At 49.5% G+C, this 25,990-nt stretch overlaps 2 protein-coding genes across 3 annotated transcripts; one reads left to right on the top strand and one right to left on the bottom strand.

Moving 5' to 3' along the window:
• Positions 1 to 10,394: 10,394 nt before the first annotated feature.
• Krtcap2 (keratinocyte associated protein 2) lies at positions 10,395 to 12,995 on the bottom strand. Its single transcript, XM_047524408.1, has 5 exons — positions 12,860 to 12,995; positions 12,367 to 12,521; positions 12,170 to 12,233; positions 10,791 to 10,857; positions 10,395 to 10,547 (listed from the first exon to the last, which is right to left on the bottom strand). Exons 1-5 carry the CDS (start codon positions 12,942 to 12,944, stop codon positions 10,427 to 10,429), a joined length of 492 nt encoding a protein of 163 aa, XP_047380364.1. The 5' UTR covers positions 12,945 to 12,995; the 3' UTR covers positions 10,395 to 10,426.
• Positions 12,996 to 13,562: 567 nt separating this feature from the next.
• Trim46 (tripartite motif containing 46) lies at positions 13,563 to 25,545 on the top strand. Of its 2 annotated transcripts, none has more exons than XM_047524394.1 (10): positions 13,563 to 13,691; positions 15,055 to 15,316; positions 15,561 to 15,904; positions 16,553 to 16,696; positions 16,817 to 16,912; positions 19,347 to 19,600; positions 19,872 to 19,993; positions 20,970 to 21,272; positions 22,584 to 22,881; positions 24,389 to 25,545. In XM_047524394.1, exons 1-10 carry the CDS (start codon positions 13,629 to 13,631, stop codon positions 24,780 to 24,782), a joined length of 2,280 nt encoding a protein of 759 aa, XP_047380350.1. In that variant the 5' UTR covers positions 13,563 to 13,628; the 3' UTR covers positions 24,783 to 25,545. The 2 variants fall into 2 exon arrangements, with proteins under 2 accessions (XP_047380350.1, XP_047380340.1); XM_047524384.1 differs by lacking the exon at positions 13,563 to 13,691 and adding an exon at positions 13,843 to 14,306.
• The last annotated feature ends 445 nt before the right edge of the window (positions 25,546 to 25,990 follow it).

Raw genomic sequence — 25,990 nt, 5'->3', positions numbered from 1 at the left:
GTAGAATATCCAAGTAAAAGAAGATTAGGCAATTATCGACTTCAGGGAAAACAAAGAGTTATAAAAGAAAATAAAAATTGATAAAAACCTGTCCAATAAAGATGACAAGGAGGCAGGGTACAAAGACACATACTTGTAATCCCAGCTACAAGGGAGACTGAAGCAGAAGGATTAGATACTCCAGGCCAGCATGGGCAATTTAGTGAGAACCTATCTCAAAATAAAATTAAAAAGGCAGGGTATGGTAGTGCATGCCTGTACCATACAGGGCTGAGGCAGGAGGATCACAAGTTCAAAGCTAGACTCAGCAATTTAGCAAGACCCTGTCTCAAAATAAAAAATAAAAAGGCTGGGGATGTGACTCAGTGGTTAAGTGCCCCTGGGTTCAATCCTTGGTACCAAAATAAAATAAAATAAAAAGAACAGGTGATATAACTCAATGGTAAAACACTTGCCTAGCATGTGCGAAGCACTGGGCTCGATCCTCAGCACCACATAAAAATAAATAAAGGTATTGGGTTCATATACAACTTAAAAAAAATTAAAAAGATAATAATTTAAACAGTTATAATAATAATCAGAAGTAGAAAAATAAACATTCTGAGCAGTTACTATGTGTCATGCCTATGCAACATTGTCATGTTTAATTTTCACAACATGCTGCAGTAGGTATTTTTATAACCCTATGTATAAGTGAGGAAACTGAGACATGGAAAGGATAAAAGGTAAATAACTTTCCCAAGGTCATATAGATAGTAAGAAGCAGAGTTGAGTCATCCAATTCAGAGCTATATTCTGGGCAAAAGCACTCTGCTGTGTTACTGGTACAGGGATGGGCAGATAGGGATCGTGATAACAGCAGACATTCATTACTAGGTGCCAAACACTGTGGTGAGTACTGTAAGTACAGTATCTCATTCAGTCTTCACAGCAACCATATGAAATAGGTACTATTATTATTTGTATTTAACAAATTAGGAAACTGAGGTACAGCCCATACAATCTGGCTCCAAAAACCTGTTTACCTTTCCACTACAAGATACTATCTCCTTCTCTGGGTCAATGAAACAGAATAAAAAGGGAAGAAATTGATAAGCATATATACAAACTTAGCAGAATAGAGGTGGCATCTTGAGTGAGGAAAAATAGATTGTACCTTATACTAAATACCTGGTGCATTAAAAAATATATTAAGCCAGGGGCAGTGGCACACACCTATAATCCCAGTGGCTCAGGAGGCTGAGACAGGAGGATCCCGAATTCAAAGTCAGCCTCAGCTAAAGCTAGGCGCTAAGCAACTCAGTGAGACCCTTATCTCTAAATAAAGTACAAGAAAGGGCTGGGGATGTGGCTCAGTAGTTGAGTGCCCTCGAGTTCAATCCCTGGTACCGCCACCCCAAAAAATATGTATATATAAATATCATGTTCCTGTCTATTGTAGTTTGGATCCGAAACATCCCCCAAAGGATCATATGTTGAAAGCCTGGTCCCCAATGCAGCAATGTTCAGAGGTGGGGCCTTCGGGAAATGATTGGATCCTGAAGACACTGACCTCATCAATGGTTTAATGCATTGATAGATTCACAGCTGAATGGACTACTGGGAGGTGGGACCTAATTGAAGGGGTCCTTGCTCGTGTGTCCTTGGGGACTATATCTTGTCCCTGTCTCCTTTTCTTTCCCTCCCTCTGCTTCCTGGCTGTGATGAGGTGAGGAGCTTTCCTCTACTATGCATTTCTGTCATGATGTTCTGTGTCATCTCAAGCCCAAAGCAATGAAGCCAACCAACCAAGGACTGAAACCTCTGAAACTGTGACTCAAAATAGATATTTCCTCCTTTTTCTTTTCTTTTTTTTTTTTTTTAATTTTGAGTCAGGGTTTCACTGATTTGCTTAGGTTGACCTTGACTTTCAATCCTCCTACTTTCGCCTCCTGAGGTAATAGAATTACAGGCATGTATCTTGATACCTGGCTAAATTTTTCCTTCTCTAAATTATCTTTCTCAGGTATCTTGTCACAGTAACAAAAAGCTGACTCACATATTGCCCAGATGACAACACACATACACACAGGACTGGGGATATAACTCAGTGGTAGACAACTTGCCCACGAAATGTGAGGCCCTGGGTTCAATCTCCAGCACCACACACAGAGAGACACACAAAGTGGAACTCTGCATATGCTATAAGAAAATGTGTGCATATTTCCATGATGATCAGTTCAAGCATCCTGTCTATTAAGCAGCCTTCTTGGGCCTTGATTCTATCTTGGGGGATTGGTTACCACTCCCTCCTCTGTGCTCACACCGAGACTCTTCTGTAGATGGCAATAACCACGTTGAGCTGCAAGAGTTTTGTTTCCCTACCCAGGACTGTCCTGTCTCCAGGACCAAGCACAGTGTGGGAAATTCAGCAGGGTTTCTATAATTGCAAGGAAGAAGGACAGGTTAGCATTTGATGTTCCCAAAAGAAACTGACCCAGCTTCCCTTGTCCCTGGAAATATAACAACTCCAGAGGCTCCAGTCTGCCATACACAGGGTCTTTGGCCATAGAAAGCACTGGGCAAAAGCCAGAAAATTCTCTTCAAACCTGTTGCAGGTCATCACCCTTCTTCTGACATGGCAGGATGAAGAGCATGTGATGACCACAGAGCATGAGAGACAGGGCAGCTTGGGGTGAAAAATTGGACTTTTATAGCCCTGTGGTCCTGGCGTTGGGTCTTGGTTCCTTCCTTTATTTAGCTGTGTAACCTTGGGCAAGTAACTTTAACCTTTCTGGACTTCACTTTTCACAACTATATTGTAGAACCAATAATCGATCCTCTCTTGTTGGTCTCAAGATTAAACAACCCAACAGTGAGGCAGGATGCCAAGCGACTTCTACATATCGTCACTGGAAAATGATTCTCTACATCCTCTCTACGTACGTATATATATATGTGTCTGTTTGTATATATATGTGTATGTATACACATAGACATGTATGAATGTGTAGGTGTCTGTGTGTGTGTATTTATGTATGCATCTACATACATATAGATCTGGTCTTACCCACATGTTAAATGTAAACAGTATTTCCTTTTTCTTTTTATGAAACTTAGATTTACCTTAGACCCACACCCAGCATCTCCCACTGAGTTATTCGGTGGAATTTCCAGGGACTTCTCTGGGAGAACTTGGAGGCCCTGCAGTGACTGCGAATGAAGCAATATACCACTCACCTGCAGAAAAACAGTCTCCCACTGTCTCCAGAAGTTGTGGCCTTCCAGACAGTCTGCCCCTAAAGGTAGGGTGGGGCAGGCAGTACCCCAAGCAGGTGGGAACACTTCAGAGAAAACTCTCTGTCCACCCCAGAGACCCTGCCCCTCCACCTGTGAGTCCAAGGCCAACTGTACCCCGAAGACATGGGAGGAAGTTAGCAAGAAGATCCCTGACCACAGCATCTTAGTGTTTGTATTATAAAAATAAGGGACAGTGAGACCCTAAACTCCATCATAGCACAGTGTTACATGTGGTTGGGGAAAAAGGAAAAAAAAAATAATACAGTGGTATGAAATACTTCAAATCCTAGAAATGCTGTAGGAATAAACCTGTGGTAACTATAAAGAAAAAAAAAAAAAGATTAAACAAGATGGCTGGGTGTGGCAATTCTCGCCTATAATCCCAGCAACTCAGGAGGCTGAAGCAGGAGAAACGCAAGTTTGAGGTCAGCCTCAGTAACTTAGCAAGACCCTGTCTCAAAATAAATAAAAAGGACTTGGGGTGTAGCTTAGTGGTAAAGCACCCCTAGGTTCAATTCAGTACAAAAAAAAAAAAAAAAAAAAAAAAAAAAGATGATATAGGTAAGGTGCCTAAAACAATGTGTGACATTTGGGAGACTGGGTGTTAGCTACTCTTGTTGCTATGTATAGTTGTCATTGTTTACATCTCAGGGCTAAGGAAGCACCTCAGCTCCTGCCCTGGTTCCCCTCCTACCATCATTCACAAACCATCTGAATTCAGTTACTTCTGCAGCTGGCTAAGCTAGTGATTGTTGGCATTTTCTGCTCTTTTTTAGGGCGGGGGTGGGGGACTGGGGATTAAACCCAAAGGTGCTTTACTGCTGAACTGCACCCCCAGCCCTTTTTATTTTTTATTTTGAGACAGGGTCTCACTAAGTTTCTTAAGGGCTTGCTAAATTGCTGAGGCTGGCCTCAAACTTGCAATCCTCTTGCCTCAGCCTCCTGAATCACTGGACATTTTCTACTATAGCTTTGGTTAGACAGGGAGACAAATTCCAAATTCAAGAGCCCCTGAGGAGGATGGAGGAATACACAAAATTAAATAGATCACAGAAAAGGGAGGTTTGATTGTTGGGGGGGTAGGCTTTAAAGGGGTTCAGAAACCTGAGTTGATTATAGAAAGATGAGTAACCATTATTTAAGTGAAGAGGGAGCATGGGAGGCCAAGGAAACAGTCTGAATAGTCTGAATGAAAGTCTGTGGTAAGTAATCTTTTGTGGCTGTCTCTGGGACAAGGAATGAGGTTGGAGGTGGGTGAGTGGCAGGAGATGAGGCTGGGAAAGGTATTTGTATTTGTGTTGGGGTGACAGGTTGGTCCTTCAGGTCAGTGGTCTCACCTCATGTGTGCCTGTGTACCATGTCAGACAATAGGACTTGGTGACCACAGGTGCCAAGGTGATTACTGGGTACTTGGGGAGGTTCCAGGTGGTCGGGTTATGTTGAGTCCATCTCTGCCCTCAGGACACCCATAGTTTCATAGCAGCAACAGGACAAAGACACATATAATCAACAAAAACACATACTTACAAAATTATAGACAGGCTCTAAGGGAAAATGGTAGATGAGAGATTTGGAGAAGGAGCTGGTGAATCAGGGTTTCTAGATAAGGTAACCTAGAGCAGACAGAGGTAGGAAAAGATGACAGCCTAGGGGAAGAAGAACCCAGGAACAGCTTGAGCAATCTAGAGAAACATCTGTCTCCTGAGAATTCAGCAATTTGGAGCAGATGAAAGGTAAAAGCTGAGTTTCAGCAAAGAGCTCAAAGTGTAACCCAGTGTGCTGTCTCAGTGCTGTCTGATTTCAAGAAATAACTCTTTACCACTGTCCCACGGGCTGTCTGGGAACCTGAAACTGGCTGAATCATAAATGGGCAGGAGATGTAGCTCAGTGACAGAGTGCTTATCTAGCATGCATGAAGCCCCAGATTCAATCCCTAGTAAGACAAAAAACAAAACTCTTGGACTGGGGATGTAGCTCAGTGGTAGGGAGCTTGCCTATAATGCAGGATGTTGAGGGCCTCTGGCTGTTTCAAGGAATTTTTAGGGCTATGTAATGACCCCCTCCCCCAGGGGGCTCCACCCCTTTAAAACCCTTGAAACAACCTGTGGTCAGCCCTCAGGGCAAGTCCTGAACCAAAAAAGGGGAACCTAGAGGGTTTTCCCCCTATAGGATCCTGTATGGACAGGAATTCTGCCCTCTAGTCCCCATAGACAGTGTAGCCTCTGCCTCAAATGGGTAAGTGACCTTCCCCTGCTCTTCTCTTCCAGTTATTTGATGTGAGAGTTCTCAGAGGACTCCTCACATGACAGGAGTATCATTTGGCTTAGGACTTGTTACATAGGGTCTCAAATTTATACTTCTGGTGTTCTCCAAGTGTGGTTACAATCACACTGTTACTCTAGTAGAACAGAAAGAAAGAGACTTGCCATAAAATCAACCTTGTGTATGTGTGTGTGTTTGAACTAGGGATTGAACCCAGGGGCACTCTATCATTGGTCTACATTCCTAGCCCTTTTCATTTATTTCTTTTTATTTTTATTTTATTTTTTATTTTGGGATTGAACCCAAGGCTTCATGCATGCTAGGCAAGTGCTCTGCTCACTATAATTGCCCTGGTTGGACTCAAACTTTTGATCCTCCTGCCTCAGCCTCCTGATTCACTGGGGTTACAGACATGTGTCACTATGCTGGGTTTGTTTTAATCTTGTTTGTTTTAATCTTGTTTTAAATTTATACAAAATAGAAAGAATAGTAGTGAATCTGATATGCCTCTTTTCATGGGCCTTTAAACATTAAAATGGAACGTGCAGTTTCCTCTGATAGAAAACTTTCTATAAATCCTGTAATAATCCTGTGGATAGCACAAATATATTATAATGTAACATGGTGTTAAAAAGTGTTTATTTGAGGGCTGGGGTTGTGGCTCTGTTGTAGAGCACTTTTGCCTAGCATGTGTAAGGCACTGGGTTCGATTCTCAGCACCACATAAATAAATAAAGGCACTGTGTTTGTATTTTTAAATATTTTTAGTTGTAGATAGACACATGCCTTTATTTACTTAGGTGGTGCTGAGAATCGAACCCAGTGCTAGGTAAGCGGTAAGCACTTTACCATGGAGCAAAAACCCTAGCCCTCAAATTAACACTTCAGATATCCAAGGTCCAGAGAGCCAGGCATGAAGCCTAGACTGGAGAGTGAATCTGAGCAGAGAGTCATTTAAGGTGCCAAGAGATGTGCAGAAATCTTAAAGAAGGATAAGGACACAGTATGTACCAAGAAAATAAGAAGCAGAAGTCATCAGGACAGTGAAGATATTTAGCAAAGAAATTTAAGAGGGAAAAAACATAATAAAGTTAGTTTAGTGATAATTTTTAGTATAATTTTTGATACCAGTATAAAAGTGAATTCTGTGTATAACAATATAGCTGTGTTTATGGGAAGAAAGCTCAAAATTTTCAGGCTCTGGTTTGTCTTTAGAACCCTGCATGCGGTCCACAAGGGGCATTGCTGGCCAGTACTTGAGTTGTAACAATTTCTGTCTGGGGCAGGTGGGCAAAGTATATTTCCTCCATGTTGTAGAATAAAGCCCTGCTTCCTGATGCCAAAGGAAAAAAAAGTGTTAATTTGAGCCGGAGATAGCTCAGTAATAGAGTGTTTGCCTTGCGTGAACCAGGGCCTGGGTTCAATACCCAGCATCACACACACACACACAAAAGTGTGTTATTTCTCAGATGTAGACATGCCTGTTTTTCTCTCTTTTTACCTGTATCTGCAACCTCAATAGATGGCAGGACCTGGACTTCTCCAGCTTGTAAAAGACCTGTTTCCTAGGAGACCTTGAGACTTATGGGCCCAGGAGTTCCCCACCCTGCTGCAGAGATTGGGGTGGACATGGCTACCTCTTGGAGCCCAGGGAAAGCTCTTAACCCTGCTCCAGGCAGTAGCCATTCTTACATTGGTTTGCTCTTGACCCTTCACCCCAGGTGATGAGCACCTGCCTCTAGGGCCACCTAGGAGACTTTTCTCTCTGCCTCTGCAAGAATTCAACTATATAGCATTTACAGTGCAACTTTTGTGTAGCCAGTTGGCTCTAAGCCCTTGGAGGGATAGATTTGGGAGCATAATCTTGGCCCTGCCTCCCCATGCCCCCACCCAGGAACTCCAGTTGGCTGAGAGGCAAAGAAAAGTATCTGAAGGGAGCAATTAAGTGCCCTTAACATTAGGGTTCCGACCATTGTTTATTTAGGAGGCAGCCCTGCTAGTGACCCTAAGTTAAGGAGGACTGTGCATGGGGCAGCCCAGCCCGGAGGTTCCCCTCAGGGCAGGGCGTCCGGCCTTCCATTATTTCAGGGTTCCCACAGTGCCCAGGCTTCCCCCACCTCCGTCTCACAATGAGCTTCAATGCGCAACTTTCCCCTTTGTATCTCTCTGTGTCTCAGCCTCTCTCTCTACGGGTCTCTGGTTCTCTCTTGTTTCCCAACATCCTTCCCAAGCCCCTGGAGAGCAGAGCTGGGGGGCCAGGCAGTGGGAACAGGACAGCGTCCTGTTCTCACCAAGGACAATAAGGGCCGGAAAGGGCTGGAGCCAAGGCCTGGTGCAGACTCCCCCTCCCTGCCTGCCCTGGGCGCCCCCAGTCCCCGCCCAGACCCACTGGCATGACCTAAATGTCAGGCACCCTGCATACTAGTGTCAATCCTGGGAAGTCCAGCCCTATCAGGGTCAGAGAGCCTATTTGCCCTTGGTCTCACCTTCCCATTGCCCTCCTGGAGGGTGGCATCACCTTCTGCTCTAAGGAGTGTCTCCTGGGACACTGGGACAGGCTCCCACTCTCCAGTACAGACCCCTCCACCCCATATTATTTACTCCTGTTTCCGGAGCTGGTAGCGGGTGCCGGCGGCTGTTGTGGCCACGTGTAAGGGAGCAGGAGGAAACATCTGGTTTCCCTCTGTCCTCCAGGGGCAGGAACACCCCTCTCCCTCAGGTCTACTGCCTCCAAGGTGGAGCAGAGCCCCAAGGGCCCAAGGGCCAAGAGTTTAAACCTTTGCCCTTCTGGCCATGGCTCTCCGGAAGTTATGGTGTCCTCAGGCCCCCTTACTTAATTATTATGATTAGGTGGCTATGATGACCCTGCCGGGTTAATTGGTAGGTCAGGTGTAGACAGTCTGCAACTAGGCTCCACAGAGATAGGCTGGGTGGAGAGCTGCGGTTGGCGCCGACCTGCCTTGTAAATGCACCCATTCCCCAGGGAAGGGGTCATTATTCCTGGGCCACATGCTACCCCTGGTCCTACAGAGATCCCTTGCCACTGCCTGGCCCTGCTCTCTGGGTCCTTCCTACCCTCCCCTATCCACAGAAGTGATATTAGCTGTCAGGCACCACCCAACCCAACATTACTGTGCCAAGAACAGGGGACCCAAGTGGCCCCATCCCAGAGCTGTTTGTGTTTACCTGGCTTAGGATCTGACCCTCTGTCCACTGCTCCCACTGCAGGTAAGGAGAAATTCAGTTTGACAGTAACACCTAGAACCAACCCAGCCTCCCCATAGGCCCAGGGCCCATTTGGACATCCCTCCTCCCTCAAAGGATCCTATATTATCACTACCCTGCTCAATTCTTCACATCAATAGGTGAGATGGAGCCCAGAACTGCCATCCTCCCAGGGAGTCTCTGGTCTCCACTGAACTCTACCTCTACTCCCAGCCTAGGCGCAGAACAGGAGGCTTCACAACCTCCATCATGCTTGCCTTCCATCCAGGCACAGTGGCACACACCTGTAATCCCAGCTGCTTGGGAAACTGAGGCAGGAGGATCACAAGCTCAAAGTCAGCCCTAAGCCAGCCTCAGCAACTTAGCGAAGACCTAGCCAACTCAGTGAGACCCTGTCTCTAATATAAAAAAGGGCTGGGGATGTGATTCAGTGGTTAAGCACCCCTGGGTTCAATCCCCGGTACCAAAAATAATTTATTTTTCCTTCCATTGGGAAACCCAGCAGCAACCCTCCTCCCTGGTTCCTCAGGAACAATTTTCTGGAGAGGGAGTTGCTGGTCTCCAGAGGAGATGAGCCCACAGTGCCCTCTGCTGGCACTTTGGGGAAACTGCCTAGCATATTCACAGGCAGGGCATAAAAAGCAAGGTTCTGGGGTTCTGGACACAAATAGGAGTGGGGCTGGGCAGGGTGGCCTCTAATCCTTGACCAGTTCCTTTACTTCCTTCTTCATCTTCACTGGGTCTTCTTTCCTAACTTAGGTACCTCCTATGTGCAGGATTTTGTTCTCCAAGGGTGAAAGGGCAGGTTCTTTTTATTTAAGCAACTCACCAATCTGCCCATTATTGGGCATGTGGCAAATACAAAGCTGACCAAGACTGTTGTGCACCTAAAGCCCACACCATCCAGTGTGGTGACACTAAGTACCCTAAGGTTAGGCACTCTAGATAGAGATTCACTTCTCATCACAGAGCAGACAGAGCAGGACCTGAGCATTTCCACCGGAGAGTGCTTGGGGTGGGGAGCTGCAGTAACAAAGCCCCACATGAAACCCCACGGTATAGCATAGGTGTGAGGGGCCTTTCTTTCTCTTACTCTTCTGTTCCAAGATCTATTCTAGTTCTGACAGACAGGGCTTCCTTCACTGCAGCATAACTCCTTTCACCAAAGGTCATTCATACACTTTTCCATAATGAGACTCTCACACAAATGAAAGCCACCCCAGCATCTAGCAAAGCACCCAATGTGACAGCACTCAATAAATATTTGGTAATCCTTGTGATCCTCCTGCTAAAGCTGGGTGCAGTGGCACATGTCTGTAATCCCAGCTACTGGGGAAACTGAGGCAGAAGAACCGCAAATTCGAAGCCAGCCAGGGTGACTCAGTGATATCCTGTCTCAAAATAAAAATTTAAAAGGGCTTGGGATGTAGCTCAGTGGTAGAGTTCTTGTCTTGCATGCATGAGACTCTGTGTTTGATTTCAGTACTACAAAAAAGATATGGGGTGTGGGGGGAATAAAGTCTCCCATCCCCAAGGTCTCAAAAGAGTAGGTGTACATCTCTCAACATTGCACATACCCAAGCAGTCATTGTTAGAGGAGGCCCACAACATATCACAGCTCACAGAGCTACAAAGAATCAATTTTATTAGACATTCAGGGTTAGTTTCTCTTCTTGCCCTTGCCGGTGACTTTGGCTGGTGTGAGGACTGGAGCTGTTGCCTGGTACAGAGTAGAAGAGATCTTGTTGATGTAGTACAGACCAACCATGGAGAAGATGAAGCTATAGGGTGGAAACAGAAAGTCATGGCATCATTGGGCATGCTGCCAGTCTACTGCCACGGCAGATACTAGCTTCAGGGAAAGAAGCCAAATTCAGGATTGGGAAATTGGGAACAGTAAAGGAGGGAAAACAGAGGGAGAGATACGTGGTGGCAGGGGAGAGGAGGTATCTGGCACCATCACAGTAGGATCCTGTGCCAAAAGCCAGGGTGATCTACCCCTTACCCAGCTATAAGGCACATACCAGGTGGTGACACAGACTCGGTGGATGAGGCCAGATGCAAAGAGAGCCAACAGGAGGCAGAGGAGAACTAAGGAGACAAGAAGAGACAGAGTCAGGTGGTGGTCACAATGGAAATACCATGCATTTGTCCAGGAAGCCTAGAAATCAGAGGCCCTCTGAATCTTGGGAAACCTGCTTGGAAGAGTTTGGCATGATGATAGGAGAAGGACTTCTAACAGTCTTAACAATGTTCAGAATACTAGTTCTGCCCCCAAACCACTTAACTTCCTAGTTTGCCTCAAATAAAAAAGAAAAGGAAAGGTGATAATGAGCCTGAAGAGCAAGACTTGGTCCTATTTAGGAAGAAGGTTAAGGCCTTCCCAACAGAAGCCAGCTAATGAGGATCATTTCATTAAGCTGGCTGACTAGTGGTGAAAGTTGAGGACCTTGCTCCCTGGACACAAGTTAGGAGACAGACGTACTCATCTATTGGAGCAGGAAAGGACCTTAAGACATCCAGAACAGGACAGAGAGAAGGTAGGAGGGCAGAAAGCAAGGGCAAACAGGCCATCTGCCCAGGTGGGGAGGGCAGGGAAGTCAAAGAAGAGCAAGAATCTTGCCCCACAACACTGGTTTCTTTCAGAAACGAGTGAAAATGGTACACATGGGAACAAAATGTAAGAGAGAAGTCCTGGACTGGGGGGCAGAAGGAGCTTTGGAAGCCTGCAACAGGGCTGGGTGGAGGGAGCAAGACCTAGAGGGGTGTAAAGAAATGAGGGCAACAATGACAGATCTCTGTCTTATCAGATGAAGATTTCACATGAGATTGCATCTGCTGTGAATTTCTGAGCATGTGGCGTTCCTTAGGTGATCTAGTCTTATTGCCTAATTTGCTTTATGAACTTAATTCTCCATAAGTTATTAAATCATCAATTCTAAATTAAAGGAGCAATTAAGGATTATTCCAAACAGAAAATAATCCGTTATCCCTGCTACCATAAAAATCTGGTGCATATAATATTTACACTTTTCCCAAATTCCCCCAAATAGAATTCTCTAATTTGGGGTCAATTTCACATCAGAATGCCTCTCAATTTGGTCCTGCTTCTTCTTCTGGATGAATGCCAAACATCAGCCCAAATATGTATGTTCCCTGAAACCTTCCCTGGAGCTGACCAGAAGGTAAGCGTTCCTTGCTTTCAGAGGCCTTCTCTTCCAGTTGAATTCAATGTCATGAACTAAATAAAATGCTGGACCCAAAAGTATCAACTGTCTTCAGAGAGTTTAGTGAACTTGTTTCATCTTAACAACTTTTACTTTCTAAGCACTTAGAAAGTATCATGTCTGGGGAGGATCAGAGAGGAGAGGATTCAAACACCCAATCCCAAATTTTCACTTACTCTCAGGGAAGATCTTTGCTTGGAATCCTTTGCCAAAGACCAGATTTTCCAGATTATTGAATGCCTGCGTTGAGTTAAGGAGAAGGGAATACAACAGGGGCAGGGCTGTGTGACGAAGGGGAAGGGCACAAGTCTACGTGGCCCTCCACCCTTCCAACCCTCAAACGCTCCTCCCCCTTCCAGCGCAAGCAGGATACTGTGAGAGAGAAGACGAAGAGGCCAGAGCCCAGCAGGCCCCCCTGGATGGTGAGCCACTCGGTGGAGGCCAGCTGGCGGCTGTACATCTGCATCCCTGCGAAGAGCAGCAGGGACAGGAGCGAGGACAGCGCCAGCGAGGTGCCAGTACCCACCACTGGAAAGGATGAGGGAAGAGACGGAATCAGGCTCGGCCCTTCATTCAGGAGTTACAGGCATATTTGGTCGGTCTGGAGCTCCATAGGCCGACCACTTCCAAGCACTCCCAGGATTGCAGTCACATTCCCCAACTCCCCTCATCCCGCAACGAGCCCCAGGAATTCCTTAACCCAGGACGGTCGATCCCTCCGGTCCCCCAGTCCCTCCTGTCCGTGGAAATGCCCGCTCCCTAGAACCCAGGACACGTCAGCTTTGACCGCAGAGGACGAGGAAAGCTGGTCCGCCCCAACTCTGACCCCCGCTAGCCAGGCCTGGGGATCCCGTCGGTCCCGTTACCCATCATGCCCCGGCAGTGGGTCGGATCCGCGCCTCTAGCCAAGAAAAGAGGTGAGCCGAACAGGGCGCAGTTAGCTGTGCGCATGCGTCAGCGCCCAATGTGGATTTGCTTCTTCCTACTTCTTCCTCTTTCTCTCTCTTGGAGACTGGACGCAGCGCCCTCTTCTGGCAAGGAGGAAACAATGCATCCAAGAGCATCCTCGGCCACCGCCCTGATTCAGTCTTTCCCTGTACCCAGTACATCCGCCACCTCTCAGTACAAGCTACACTTACGTCTTCAAGTCTTTGAGCTCATGGCCTCTACCCTCTAGACCATCTGTGTCTTTTCTGCCATTCAATTTATTTCACCTCTAGTGCATGTTCCTCAAACCTAACTGCCCCAAGCTCATTGCCTCAACATCTCCCGTGGACTCTTGCCCAGCCCAAACTGAAGTACTCCCAATCTGGAGCGCATCTTCCTCTAAAACTAACCTCTTGCTTTATTATGAAGAAAATCAAGAGCTAATGAAAAATTCTAATATAAGAAATGGCAAATACCATTCCATGCTACCCAACCCCCCTGAATGCTTTTCCAAAACCACGTGGGGAGAACTATTTCCCACCCACCCCCCACCCCGACTGGCGCCGTTCAAGGCTGGTCCCTGGAGCATGCGCAGTGATACCTCACCCCCACCCCTCCCCACACCCCCACCGGGCTCCTGCATTAAGCCCGGGGTTCACAGCCGCATCCCGGATCAGGCACCCGGGGGCGGGCGGGCACGGTAGGGCCATGGCTGAGGGTGAGGATATGCAGACCTTCACTTCCATCATGGATGCACTGGTTCGCATCAGTGTGAGTTAAGGTGGGGTCGAGGTGAAGGGAGGGGGGCATAGAGGGGTCCGGCATAAGCCGGAACCTGGAACAGGTGGGGATCCAGGGAGATGCTGGGATGTAGACAGAGGGATAGTGGTGGCAGAAATGACTGGGAGGGTCGAGATGTAGATATGGGGGTTATCTCGGGAGCAGCCAGGAGGTGAGTACCGTGAAGGCGCCCATTTGCTGGGGTATAAGCGAGGAGGAGCTGCCTGGACGCAGCGGGCGGGCTGGGGTAATTGCCAGCAGTGCACCAGGACTAGGGCTTCAGGGGGAAAGGAGCTATCCTATGAGAAGGGGGCATGTGTTAGCTTGGACGTTTTCCAAGAAAACTGAGGACAGGTGGGGGATGATGAAGGAGCTACTCCAGGGTACAGTTCCAAATTTGGACCCCTCCCTGAGACCCCACCCCACCGCACCCCACTCAGGGCTGCCTCCGAGCCTGCGGTTGTCATGGCAACCCGTGCCCGGCTCTCCCAGGGGCGGTGCCAACCCTGCTCCCCCCCACCACTTCCTTCCCCCTCCCTCCCTGTCCCTCCCTCCTTTGTGTCAGCTGCGCCCCTGACCGGGATGGCTGCGAAGAGAGGGACCAAGGTGAGGTGTGGGGGTGGGGCATAGCCTGAGGACCCCCGCCACCAAGAGAGGGAGGGATACTTCCGGTGGGGAGGGGGCGAGAAGGCGGGGCGCTTGTCCCTCCCCATCCCCAGCTTGGGGAAGGGGTTGAGCGGCCGACCTGGTTGCGCTGCAGGAAAGCCCAGAGGGTAGGGGGTGAAGGGAATGGGTTGGTATAGGGAGACTAGAGGAGATGGATGGGGAAGTGAAGGATGAAGGATGGAAGCTGGGGCGGCCGCAGGCCTGAGCCGCGGCAGGAGGATGGAGAGCAAGCAGTGCCTGGCTGGTGGGGAGGAGTCATGCGTGTGTGGGGGGTGCTAGAGAAGGGGGCGGGGGTCCGCACCAAGCTGCAGAATGGGCGGTGCCCTTGATATCTATGCGACGATGGGGGGCAGGTGGCCCAGAGATGGAGGGATGAAGACAGGTGAGCAGGGCTACCTTCCCGGGCCTCTGCAGCAGGAGTGATGGGGGTGGGGGTTGAAGCTGGGGAGGCAGGAGCTCCAACTATCCCTTCTCTGTGGAGTCTTATCTCTGCAGGAGGGAAACAGAGGCAAGGGACAGAGGGCTGGGAAGATGTGTGAACCAGGTCAAGGCAGGTACTGGGCAAAACCCATAGGTAGCTTGTCTTGCCCCTTCCTGAGACTGCTGGGATCTCTAAAGGTTGCTAAGCAGCCTGCTCAGATATGCCCAAGTGTCCAAGCTCTGATTCAGCCTCCTGGTCCCTCCACAGACAAGCATGAAGAACATGGAGAAGGAACTGCTGTGCCCAGTGTGTCAAGAGATGTACAAGCAGCCATTGGTGCTGCCCTGTACCCACAACGTGTGCCAGGCCTGTGCCCGGGAGGTGTTGGGCCAGCAGGGCTACATAGGCCATGGTGGGGACCCCATCTCCGAGCCCACCTCTCCTGCCTCCACCCCTTCTACCCGCAGCCCCCGCCTCTCCCGCCGAACTCTCCCCAAGCCAGATCGCTTGGACCGGCTGCTTAAATCAGGTGGGGCTGGGGCCTGTGGGATGGGGGTGGGAATGTAGAGCCATCCATCAAGAAGATGGAAGGGGTCCATCACTGGTCAGGGCCATCTGCCTGTCTTTTCAGGGGTGTAGATATTGCTTATTTGAGCTCTGATGAGAACTGAGCTCTGGCACAATAAAAATCTAATTTTTAAAAATTGAACAGACTTCACCCACCCCCAGTCAGCTGTAACTCTTACCTCCTCTACCTCCGGGTCCATCTACAGGCTTTGGGACATACCCCGGGCGGAAGAGAGGTGCTTTGCACCCCCAGGTGATCATGTTCCCATGCCCGACCTGCCAGGGTGACGTGGAGCTGGGGGAGCGGGGCCTGGCGGGGCTTTTCCGGAACCTGACCCTAGAACGTGTGGTGGAGCGGTACCGCCAGAGTGTGAGCGTAGGAGGCGCCATCCTGTGCCAGTTGTGCAAGCCCCCTCCACTAGAGGCCACCAAGGGCTGCACAGAGTGTCGTGCCACCTTCTGCAATGAGTGCTTCAAGCTCTTCCACCCCTGGGGCACCCAGAAGGCCCAGCATGAGCCCACCCTGCCCACCCTCTCCTTCCGCCCCAAGGTGAGCCAACCCTTGGAGGGCCTGGGGAGGGAGGGACATGGATGGGGTGCCTGGCATTGTGGGCTTCCAAAATGAGGTGGGCAGGGGCTTACCACTGCCAAGTTCCTTTCTCTGGAATAAAACCGTGCAAGAAAGCACTCAACATCTCTGGGCCTCCATCTCATCTGCTGCATGAAGATGAGCATTTGCCTTATAATATTCATACCAACAGGGTTGTTAGTAGGATCACAGGAAATAATGTTTGTTCAGTACAGTGTTGTCTGTACACTTGATTCATTCACTGAATAAATATTTATTGAGCACCTATTAGCATGATACTATTCTAGGCATTGGGGGTACAGCAGTGAACAAGATGGACAAAGTTAATTATGAACCACAAGCCTTAGATTAATTATTACCATTATTATCATCATTACCACACATCCCGCACCATAGGTGAAAGGAGAAATGCGGGTGAGATGGCATTGCCTGGACTGCGGGAAAGCTTCTGTGATGTCAATGTGCACCACCAGATGGCACTGTGGAGCACCACCCCTGATGCTTTCCCTCATATCTGACCAGTGGAGGAGGGCACCCAACTGTTCTAGTGATGGGTCAGAACCTTTACACACCCGTGGCTGACTATCTCATTGCCCTTTGTATCTCTAGGGCCTGATGTGCCCAGACCACAAGGAAGAGGTGACCCACTACTGCAAGACATGTCAACGGCTGGTATGCCAACTCTGCCGGGTGCGGCGCACCCACAGTGGGCACAAGATCACTCCAGTGCTCAGCGCCTACCAGGCCCTCAAGGTGAGGACCCTCTCCTCATCCAACCCCATGCTAACTCAGTCCCGCACCCTCACATACCTCCTCCTAACTGCTGGCTTCTGCTGAGCCAGGCATGATGCCCACCTCCTTCTTCCCCCTCAGGACAAGCTGACAAAGAGCCTGACATACATCCTGGGAAACCAGGACACAGTACAGACCCAGATCTGTGAGCTGGAGGAGACCGTCAGGCACACTGAGGTGAGGGAGGGCATGGAGGTGGGTCTTGAGCTCTAATGGGGAGTGGGAACAAGAAGGGGATATGAGTGGGCATGCCCCCATCACCTCTCTGCCAGCTCAGGAAGCCTGTGAGGAGTGACTGTATGTCATGAAAGTTCTGGTTAAACTTGGTTGGCAGGAACACTAGTGTCCCAGGGAAGGCTGTACCTGGGACTGACTCTAGTGAGGTTGGGAAGTTATTGCTCAGGATAAGAGCTCAGATGCCCTCGGCCTCACTTTCCTATTGAGGATAGCACACAAGCCTGGAGCTCAGTGAGGCCATGTCTCTGATCTTGTGCCAGACTGAATCACCTGACATGGGGACAGGCAATGAGGAAGGCATGGCTTCTAGTGCACATGAATTAGCATGGTCCAAGTGGACATTAGTGTGGTCACTGTCTCTCTTATTTGGATGAATCCTTAAGGGACTGGGATTATGAGGGAGTTAAAGCAAACTATGCCAAACTGGTATACTGATTATTTCAAATTGAAATCATTTGAGGAACTGAACTTCAGAAAAGGCCATTTGGACCTTTAGACCAGGTGCAGTGGCCGATGCCTCTAATCCTAGCAACTCAGGAGGCTGAAGCAGGAAGATTGCAAGTTTGAGCCCAGTCTCAGCAACTTAGTGAGGCCCTTTCTCAAAATTAAAAAAAAAAAAAAAAAAAGAGCTGGGGCTGTAGCTCAGTGGTAGAGTTCCCCTAGGTTCAATCCCTAGTACCAAAAAAAAAAAAAAAAACCAAGGAAAGAAAGGGCCAGTTGACCTGTATTTCCCTACATGTAACAAACCATAAAGATTCGGAAGTGATATACTTCACATGCCAAGACCTGAAAATAGCCTTGATCATCACAGACTAGTATTTGGGGCTGCAATGAACCTAAATAAACAAACTGTTTGAAGTAACTCTTATCTTCCATTAGCTTATACCCCACTTCTCCACTTATCTCTTAGCAACATCCAGTAGAATTTAGTACCCTAATCCAGATATTCATTTATCCTGTCCTTCTTCACAAATATATTGTTCTGGGACTTGGAGTGTAGCTCAGTGGTACAGCATGTGCATAGAATGTGCAAGGACCCAGGTTCAATCCCCATTACACAACAGGAAAAAAAAGAAAAAAAGCAAATATTCTTTTTTAAAAAAAAAGTTTAAGCCAGCTGTGGTAATGCATGCCTGTAATCCTAGTGGTTTGGGAGGCTGAGACAGGAGGATTGAGAGTTCAAAGCCAGCTTCAGCAACTCAGAAAGACCCTAAGCAACTCAGTGAGACCCTGTCTCTAATAAAATACAAATATGGGCTAGGGATGTGGCTCAGTGGTTAAGCACCTCTGGTTCAATCCCCAGTACCGAAAAAAAAAAAAAAAAAAAGGTTTAAAAGCATCAGGCTTAGGTTATTTCTTTGGGTTTCACCGTTTTGTAAAGATCCCCATGTGCATGTAAAATTCATAAAACTTTCCAGGCACAGCGTAGTGGCACTTGCCTATAATCCTAGCTACAAAGGAGACTGAGGCAGGAAGATCACAAGTTTGAGTTCAGTTTTGGCAACTTATCAAGCCCCTATGCCAATGTAAGCACAACGCCCTGAGTTCGATCCCCAGCACCCAAAAAAAACATAAAACAAAAAAAAAGACCCTATGCCAAAATAAAAAGGACTATAGCTTAGTGATAGACTACTCCTGGGTTCAATCCCCAGCACCACAAATATAAATTTAAATTAAATTAATAAACTTTTGTGCTGACTGGGGGCAGTAGTGCACGCCTGTAATCCCAGCGACTCAGGAGGTTGAGGTAGAAGGATCACAAGTTCAAAGCCAGCCTCAGTAACTTGGCAAGCCCCTAAGGAACTCAGTGAGACCCTGTCCCTAAATAAAATACAAAAAAGGACTGGGATGTGGCTCAGTGGTTAAGTGCCCAGGATTCAATCTCAGGTACAAAATTAAAAAAAAAAAAAAAAAAAAAAAAAAAAAAGCAACTTTTGTGCTTTAGCCAACCCTAAACAACTTAGCCAGGCTCTGTCTCAAAATAAAAAATAAAAAGGACTGGGTATGTGGATCAGTGGTAAAGCACCACTGGGACCGATTCCCAGTACAGCTAAAATCAAATCAAATCAAATAAACGACTTTTATGCTTTTTTCCTCTATCAGTTGAGTTTTTAGATTCAATGAAAAAGGGGGAAATAGTCCCTCTCTACCCTACAGTTATCATGTAGGCATCCAGGAAGGTTAGCACAAATGGTCAAGAGTTGAGCCCATTTTGGGGTACAGGTGTCTTAGTAACCATGAGTCTGGCCCTATTGAGTTGTGTGGGTAGGAGTTCCCCAGATCCCCTGTGGTCCTAGTGGTGCTGTGGTGTCCCAGGAGGCTGGCATAGGAAGATAGTAAGTCATGCATACTTTGGGTATTGCTCCCTGGGCAGGTGAGTGGTCAGCAGGCCAAGGAGGAGGTGTCACAGCTGGTACGGGGGCTGGGGGCTGTGCTGGAGGAGAAGCGGGCATCACTGCTTCAGGCCATTGAAGAATGCCAGCAGGAGCGGTTGACCCGTCTCAGCACCCAGCTCCAGGAGCACCGGAGCCTGCTGGATGGCTCAGGTCTGGTGGGCTATGCCCAGGAAGTGCTTAAGGAGACAGACCAGCCTTGCTTTGTACAAGCAGCCAAACAGCTGCACAACAGGTACTGAGGGGTGTGGCACAGGGGCACAGGCTTCTGGGAGGCAGGGGCATTTTGGGCGTACCCAACATCTAAGACAATGTCTAGAGTCCTTGCCAGGTGGAGACCTGGGGCTTTGAGGATTTTCATTAAGCCAAACTGATGCCAGATTATTCCAATGGGTGAAGAAGAGACCCAAACAGAGACCAAGACTCTAAGGGGCAGGCCAGGCAAAATCAAGGGGAAGGGTGGCTGCCCAGATGGCAGTGCCTGACCCCTTCCTGCCCCATCCCAGAATTGCCCGAGCCACTGAGGCCCTCCAGACCTTCCGACCAGCTGCCAGCTCCTCCTTCCGCCATTGCCAGCTGGATGTGGGGCGGGAGATGAAGCTGCTGACAGAGCTCAACTTTCTACGAGGTAAGGAGATGGCCAGGCCCATGCCCAATCACAGCCTTCTTCCCTTCCTCCCCAGCAGCGGGCCCGGGGGGCAGTGCCCACCGGGGACCTCCCCGGCCTCCTGCCTGGCCTGGCCAGCCACTCCTCCCACCCAGCCCACCCTGCCACATTGTCCTACCGCGCTCAGCGCTGCTTCTCCCTCTCTTTGTTTGTAGGCTGTGGCTACCGCGGACTCTGCTCCGGAGCACCCCAGGCAAGTCAGCGGCCCTGCCCCGGGGGCCCTGCCCCCCGCCGGGCCCCCAGACCGGCCCCTCTCCCTGTGCTCCCACGCAGCTCGGCCACCCACTCAGTGCTTTCTTCTTTCCTGCTCTAACCTGACCTCTTGGTCCTCCCACGTGACCAGTGCTGTCTCTCTTCTGCCTTCTTTAGGCCCTTGCCTAATCCTGTCCCTTCTCATCTTTTGTCCTCATGACCCTTGCCCTCTGGACCTTTATTTTCTTCCCCTTGACCTCCACATCCTGCCCTGCTAGCAAGCTTGCTTTCCATCTGTTATCTCTCCATTTTCTGTCTTGCTGACTCTGGCATCTCCTTTCCAATCCTGCTTCCCCTCCTTCTGCTCAGGGCCCTCTTGCCTGGGTTCCAGTGGCCTTTGTCTCCCTCGCCCTGGGGCTCCTCTTAATTCATAGAATGTCTAAGCTGGAAGGGTCCCCCAGAGCTTATCTGGTCTGATACCCTTAAGTAACCCAGGAGGAAACTGAGGCTCAGAAAGGGAATTGACACCTCAAGCCCAGGCCTCCTTCCCAGTGCTCTCCCACCTCTTCTCCCTTGGGCCCTGCCCTGCCCACCCAGAAAGGCCCAGATAGGGCCTTTCCTTGATTCCCTCACCCACACTCACCCCCCCGGCTCCCGCTGCTTTCCCTTTTCCTGCCCGCCCTGCCCTCCTCCATGCCAGGCCAGTGATCAGGCCCTGACTGACCCCCACTGTCTCTTCCCACAGTGCCCGAGGCACCCGTCATTGACACCCAGCGCACCTTTGCCTATGATCAGATCTTCCTATGCTGGCGGCTACCCCCCCACTCACCACCTGCCTGGCACTACACTGTTGAGTTCCGTCGCACTGATGTGCCTGCCCAGCCGGGCCCTACCCGCTGGCAGCGGCGGGAGGAGGTGAGGGGCACTAGTGCTCTGCTTGAGAACCCTGACACGGGCTCCGTGTACGTGCTTCGTGTCCGTGGCTGCAACAAAGCCGGCTATGGCGAGTATAGTGAAGATGTACACCTGCACACACCCCCAGCACCTGGTGAGTGAGCAGGTGGGCGGGCATGGTGTGGCAGACATGGGTGTTCCTGCAGAGGGCATGGGGATGCCAGGCTTAGGTACTCTACTGGTTCCAGGTGGGCAATGTAGAGGCAGTGTAATTTTTTTATGGGGGGGTAGGAGTGCTGGGAATTGAATGCAGGGGCATTTTCCCACTGAGCAACATCCCCAGTCCTTTTAATTTTTTAAAAAACTTTTTTTAAAAATTTGAGACAAGATCTTGCTAAGTCATCCAGGCTGACCTCAGACTTGTGATCCTCCCACCTCAGCCTCCCAAGTAGCTGAGATTAAAGGCGGCTTGGAGGGATGGTTTAATACGTTGGTCACATGCACTCCCTCTGGAGCTAGACTGCTTGTGTTCAAATCCTAGATCTGACTCTTGCTAACTGCACCTTTGGCCAAGTTTTTCACCCTCTCTAAATTTCAGAGTTCTATTCTACAGGGGCAGTAATAACACTGCCAGACACAACATTGTGTGACTGTAATTGCAGCAATTTGGGAGACTAAGGGAGGAGGATCATAAGTTTGAGGACAGCCTGGGGGCAACTAAGCAAGACCCTGTCTCAAAATGAAAAAAAAGAAGAAGAAGAAGAAGAAAAATAAAAGAATTACAGGGCTGAGGTATCCTGGGTACAATTCCGTATCCCACATAATGATAATAACAATAATAATAATGCTTCATAGAATTGTGTGAGAATTAAACTGTTGTGAGGAGATACAGGTATGGACAGCACAGTTTCTGGCTCATAATGAGGAATCAATAAATGTTAGCAAAGTGACTCTAGGAAACAGTTTGCATGCTGGGGCCTGGGCATGATAGGGGACACTCACCACCAAAGCAAGGGGCAGAAGAGGGGTTGGGTATAAGGGCCAGGTGTGAGCCCTGGAGTATGGTCTGGAAAACACAGCAGATAGGTGGTGGTGGGGATGTCACTAGGTGGAACAGAACAGTGGGGACTGTCCATGGGGCCGACCATGGGAAAGGGGTTGGAGGAAGCACTGTGAGTCAGCGAGGTCTGGGACACTAGTTTTTTGCTCACTGGTCATCAGTCAAACTCTTCTGGAGCCTCATGTCCATTTGGAATTTTCCTTTCTTTTTCATTTATGCCCCCATTTCAGTTCCCCAGGTCCCATTCTCATGAGTTCCCCTACCTTTTCCTGGTGACCGAATGCCTTGAGAAGTTGTTCCCTGTTCTGAAATCTCCCGGTGTCTTGTGCTCACACTTCACAGTCCCCAGTGCCAGTGTTTGTCCCTGAATTCTTCCTTCTGTCTCAACCCTCCTCCCTGTTCCAGTCCTGCACTTCTTCCTCGATGGCCGCTGGGGTGCAAGCCGCGAGCGGCTGGCCATCAGCAAGGACCAGCGAGCAGTGCGGAGCATTCCAGGGCTGCCCTTGCTGCTGGCTGCTGAGCGGCTGCTGACTGGCTGTCACCTGAGCGTGGATGTGGTCCTGGGCGATGTGGCTGTGACCCAGGGCCGCAGCTACTGGGCCTGCGCCGTAGACCCTGCCTCCTACTTGGTCAAGGTGGGCGTCGGTCTGGAGAGCAAGCTTCAGGAAAGTTTCCAGGGTGCCCCCGATGTGATCAGCCCCAGGTCAGGCCCCTCTGGAGGGGATGGGGACCCTGGGTGGTACCTAGGGACAGGGCAGGGGTGGCAAGAGAAGCACACAGACTTGCTGGGGTGGGGTTGGGAAAGAGATGAGGAGGAAACAGCAGGAACAGGGAAGCCAGGCTGGGAGGCTGTGACCTAGAAAGATTTGGCCAAGAAAGATTCGGGTTAAGGATTGGTTTTCAGAGTGTGTGGTTGGGGAAAGGGATGAGGATGATGGAAAGGGAAACCATTTACACTTCCTTCCATCTGTCACTCAAATCCAGTTTACACCACATCTCCATGTCCCTGTGTCCTTTCTCCCTAGTGCCCTATTTTCTCCATGAAACTTTTTCTCTCCAGGACTTCCTTCACCCACATCTTTTCTCAGTAGCCCCAAATTCTTCCCTTAAACATCTCATTTCCACAAGCCCTCTCCTTCCCACTTTTTTTTTTTTTTTTGTACCAGGTATTGAACCCAGGAGCACTTATCCACTGAGCCACATCCCCAGTCCTTTTTTATGTAAAACATAAAAAGACAGAGTCTCAAAAAGAGAGGGTCTCCCTGAGTTGCTTACGACACATTGGCACATGCCTGAAATCCCAGTGACTTGCCCTTAATCTCAGTGAGGCTAAAACAGGAGGATCACAAGTTCACGGCCAGCCTCAGCAATTTAGCAAGACCCTAAGCAACTTAGCAAGACCGTGTCTCAAAATAAAAAAGGACTAGAGATATAGCTCAGTGGTAAAAGTGCAAGTACCAGCGTGATTTCCCCAACACCATTTTTCTCAACACCCTTCTATCTTGATAAGCACCACATTTGGGGTAGGGAGTACTGAGGATTTAACTCAGGGGAACTCTACCACCGAGCTATACACTCAGCCCTCTATCTATTTATTTACTTATTTATTTGGTACTAGGAGATTGAACCCAGGGGTGCTTTTCCACATCCCCAGCCCTTTTTATTTTTTATTTTGAGACAGGGTATCTCTAAGTTGCTGAGGGCCTCCATAAGTTACTGAGGCTGGCTTTGAACTTGTGATTCTCCTGCTTCAGCCTCCTGAGCCTCTAGGATAACAGGTGTGCACCATCATGCCCGGGTTTTTTTTTTTTTTTTCACTGTTTTAAAATTTTTAAGTAGGGAGTCTTGCTAAGTTGCTGAAGCCTGGCCTCAAACTTGTAATCCTTGTGCCTCAGCCTCCAGAGTCACTAGGATTACAGGCATGTGCCACTATATCTAGCTACCACATTTCTTTAGTGTGCTGTATCAATACTTATCTTCCCTCTTCTCCAACATCTCTCACCATTGTGCTTTCCTTTCAAAAATCCTTTCCCACCAAAACTAAGCCCCAACCCTATACTCTGAACCCTGTTTCTTCAACCCAAAGTTGATTCCTTTAATCTCTTACTCCCAGCATTTCATCCTTCCAACATCTCATTCCCATAGTCCTCCCATGAGGATTCCTTTATTCCACCCCCCAACATCTTCCTACCCAACTCCTACTTCTGCAGGTACGACCCAGACAGCGGGCATGACAGCGGTGCTGAGGATGCCACAGTGGAGGCGTTACCACCCTTTGCTTTTCTAACCATCGGCATGGGCAAGATCCTGCTGGGGTCTGGAGCAAGCTCAAATGCAGGGCTGACAGGGAGGGATGGCCCAGCTGCCAGCTGCACAGTGCCCCTGCCACCCCGCCTGGGTATCTGCTTGGACTATGAGCGGGGTCGGGTTTCTTTCCTGGATGCTGTGTCCTTCCGTGGGCTCCTTGAGTGCCCCCTAGACTGCTCAGGGCCTGTGTGCCCTGCCTTCTGCTTCATAGGGGGTGGTGCAGTACAACTACAGGAACCCGTGGGCACCAAGCCTGAGAGGAAAGTCACCATTGGAGGCTTTGCCAAGCTAGACTGATCCTCTCATACCCCTCTGTCAACCTGGAGTCTCACTGGGCCCTGGCTTCCCCATGCCTCCTGACACTGGGTTGTTCCCCCAGCAACATCTCTCCCAAACTCTTCCCAACATGTGGTCCTGCCCCTTACCTTCTGTCTATGTCTTCCCAGGGCTTTCTCTTGAGCAAGGGACTCTCTTCAGCTCACTTCTCTGGATGTCCCCATTCTCTCCATTGCCTGTTAGTTAGCCCAAGCCCCCATGCCCACTAAGCCTCTGCCCATGCCTTGCCCTTGGCATCGTACCCAAATCATGGAGAGAGCCCTTCCTCACCCTTGTCCTGTGCCAAGGCTGACTGGGAGGGAGGGCACCTGGAAAACTGGGCATGATCCCCAGCTCTGCCCTTTGCCTTGACAAACTCCCTGCCCCATTAATGCTGAACAACAGCCTTGGGGCAGATAGACTTTTGGTCTCCCAAGCAGGGGATGGGACCCTATCATCCTGCTTTATTTGGGTCTCCCCTACCCCCCAGCCGCATGCCCCTTACCTCCCTCTTTTCCTGCTTGCATGCTTTACCTGTCCTGTACCCATGCCAACGTGCCAAGTCTCCCTTGGGGACCCAGCTGAGGCTGGGTGTTCCTGCTGGATTGGGCCAGGCCAGGCCTCTGGTGCCTGCTGCTGCCTCCCTGCAGCGGGCACTGCTAGACCTGTGCCAAGCAACAGCTGTAATTTTCATGGTTTATAAACAATAAACTGTGACGCCAGGCACATTTCTGCCTTCCCTGAGCGTGACCATTCCTCCTGATTTCTGTGCAGTGTATGGGGGTGGAAGTGTTCCAAGTTGCTTTGCTGTTGGTCAGGGTAGGTTGCCTGAGGGAAGTAAGTACCCAAGCCAGGTATGCCTAGCCTCCTGTCACACCTGCACTAGGCCCAGGCCCCAACTAACCATAGCCACCAGGAGGCGCAGCACCTTGGATGCTGCGTCCTAGATGGGTCACCTGGACAGCAACACTGGGCCCTGGGGGAATGTGGTTGAGGGCCCCGGCATTGTGCCTGGGCCCCAAAGGGTCAGGGAACCAGAATCACTTCCCCATTCCCAGGGTGCCTGGGATCCCACCCTAGAGGTAGCAATGGGTGTGGCATTGAGGGGCCAGGGTGGGGGCAGGGCCTGGCACCAGTGCCCGGATCTGACCCAGCCCCCGCTTATCACAGCGGTGTTGACTCTGCCGCTA

This window comes from Sciurus carolinensis, chromosome 1 (assembly GCF_902686445.1).
Source record: "Sciurus carolinensis chromosome 1, mSciCar1.2, whole genome shotgun sequence".
Classification (NCBI taxonomy): Eukaryota; Metazoa; Chordata; class Mammalia; order Rodentia; family Sciuridae; genus Sciurus; species Sciurus carolinensis.
This window is presented reverse-complemented; position numbering and strand designations above follow the sequence as displayed.

Coding starts and splice junctions, on each gene's coding strand:
- Krtcap2 (XM_047524408.1), bottom strand. CDS start 12,944: ATGCGCACAGCTAACTGCGCCCTGTTCGGCTCACCTCTTTTCTTGGCT. Junction 12,234..12,366: donor TCTTCGTCTTCTCTCTCACA/GTATCCTGCTTG, acceptor AACTCAACGCAG/GCATTCAATAATCTGGAAAA. Junction 10,858..12,169: donor AGCAAAGATCTTCCCTGAGA/GTAAGTGAAAAT, acceptor TTGTCTCCTTAG/TTCTCCTCTGCCTCCTGTTG.
- Trim46 (XM_047524384.1), top strand. CDS start 14,166: ATGGCAACCCGTGCCCGGCTCTCCCAGGGGCGGTGCCAACCCTGCTCC. Junction 19,601..19,871: donor GCCAAACAGCTGCACAACAG/GTACTGAGGGGT, acceptor GCCCCATCCCAG/AATTGCCCGAGCCACTGAGG. Junction 19,994..20,969: donor AGAGCTCAACTTTCTACGAG/GTAAGGAGATGG, acceptor CTCTTCCCACAG/TGCCCGAGGCACCCGTCATT.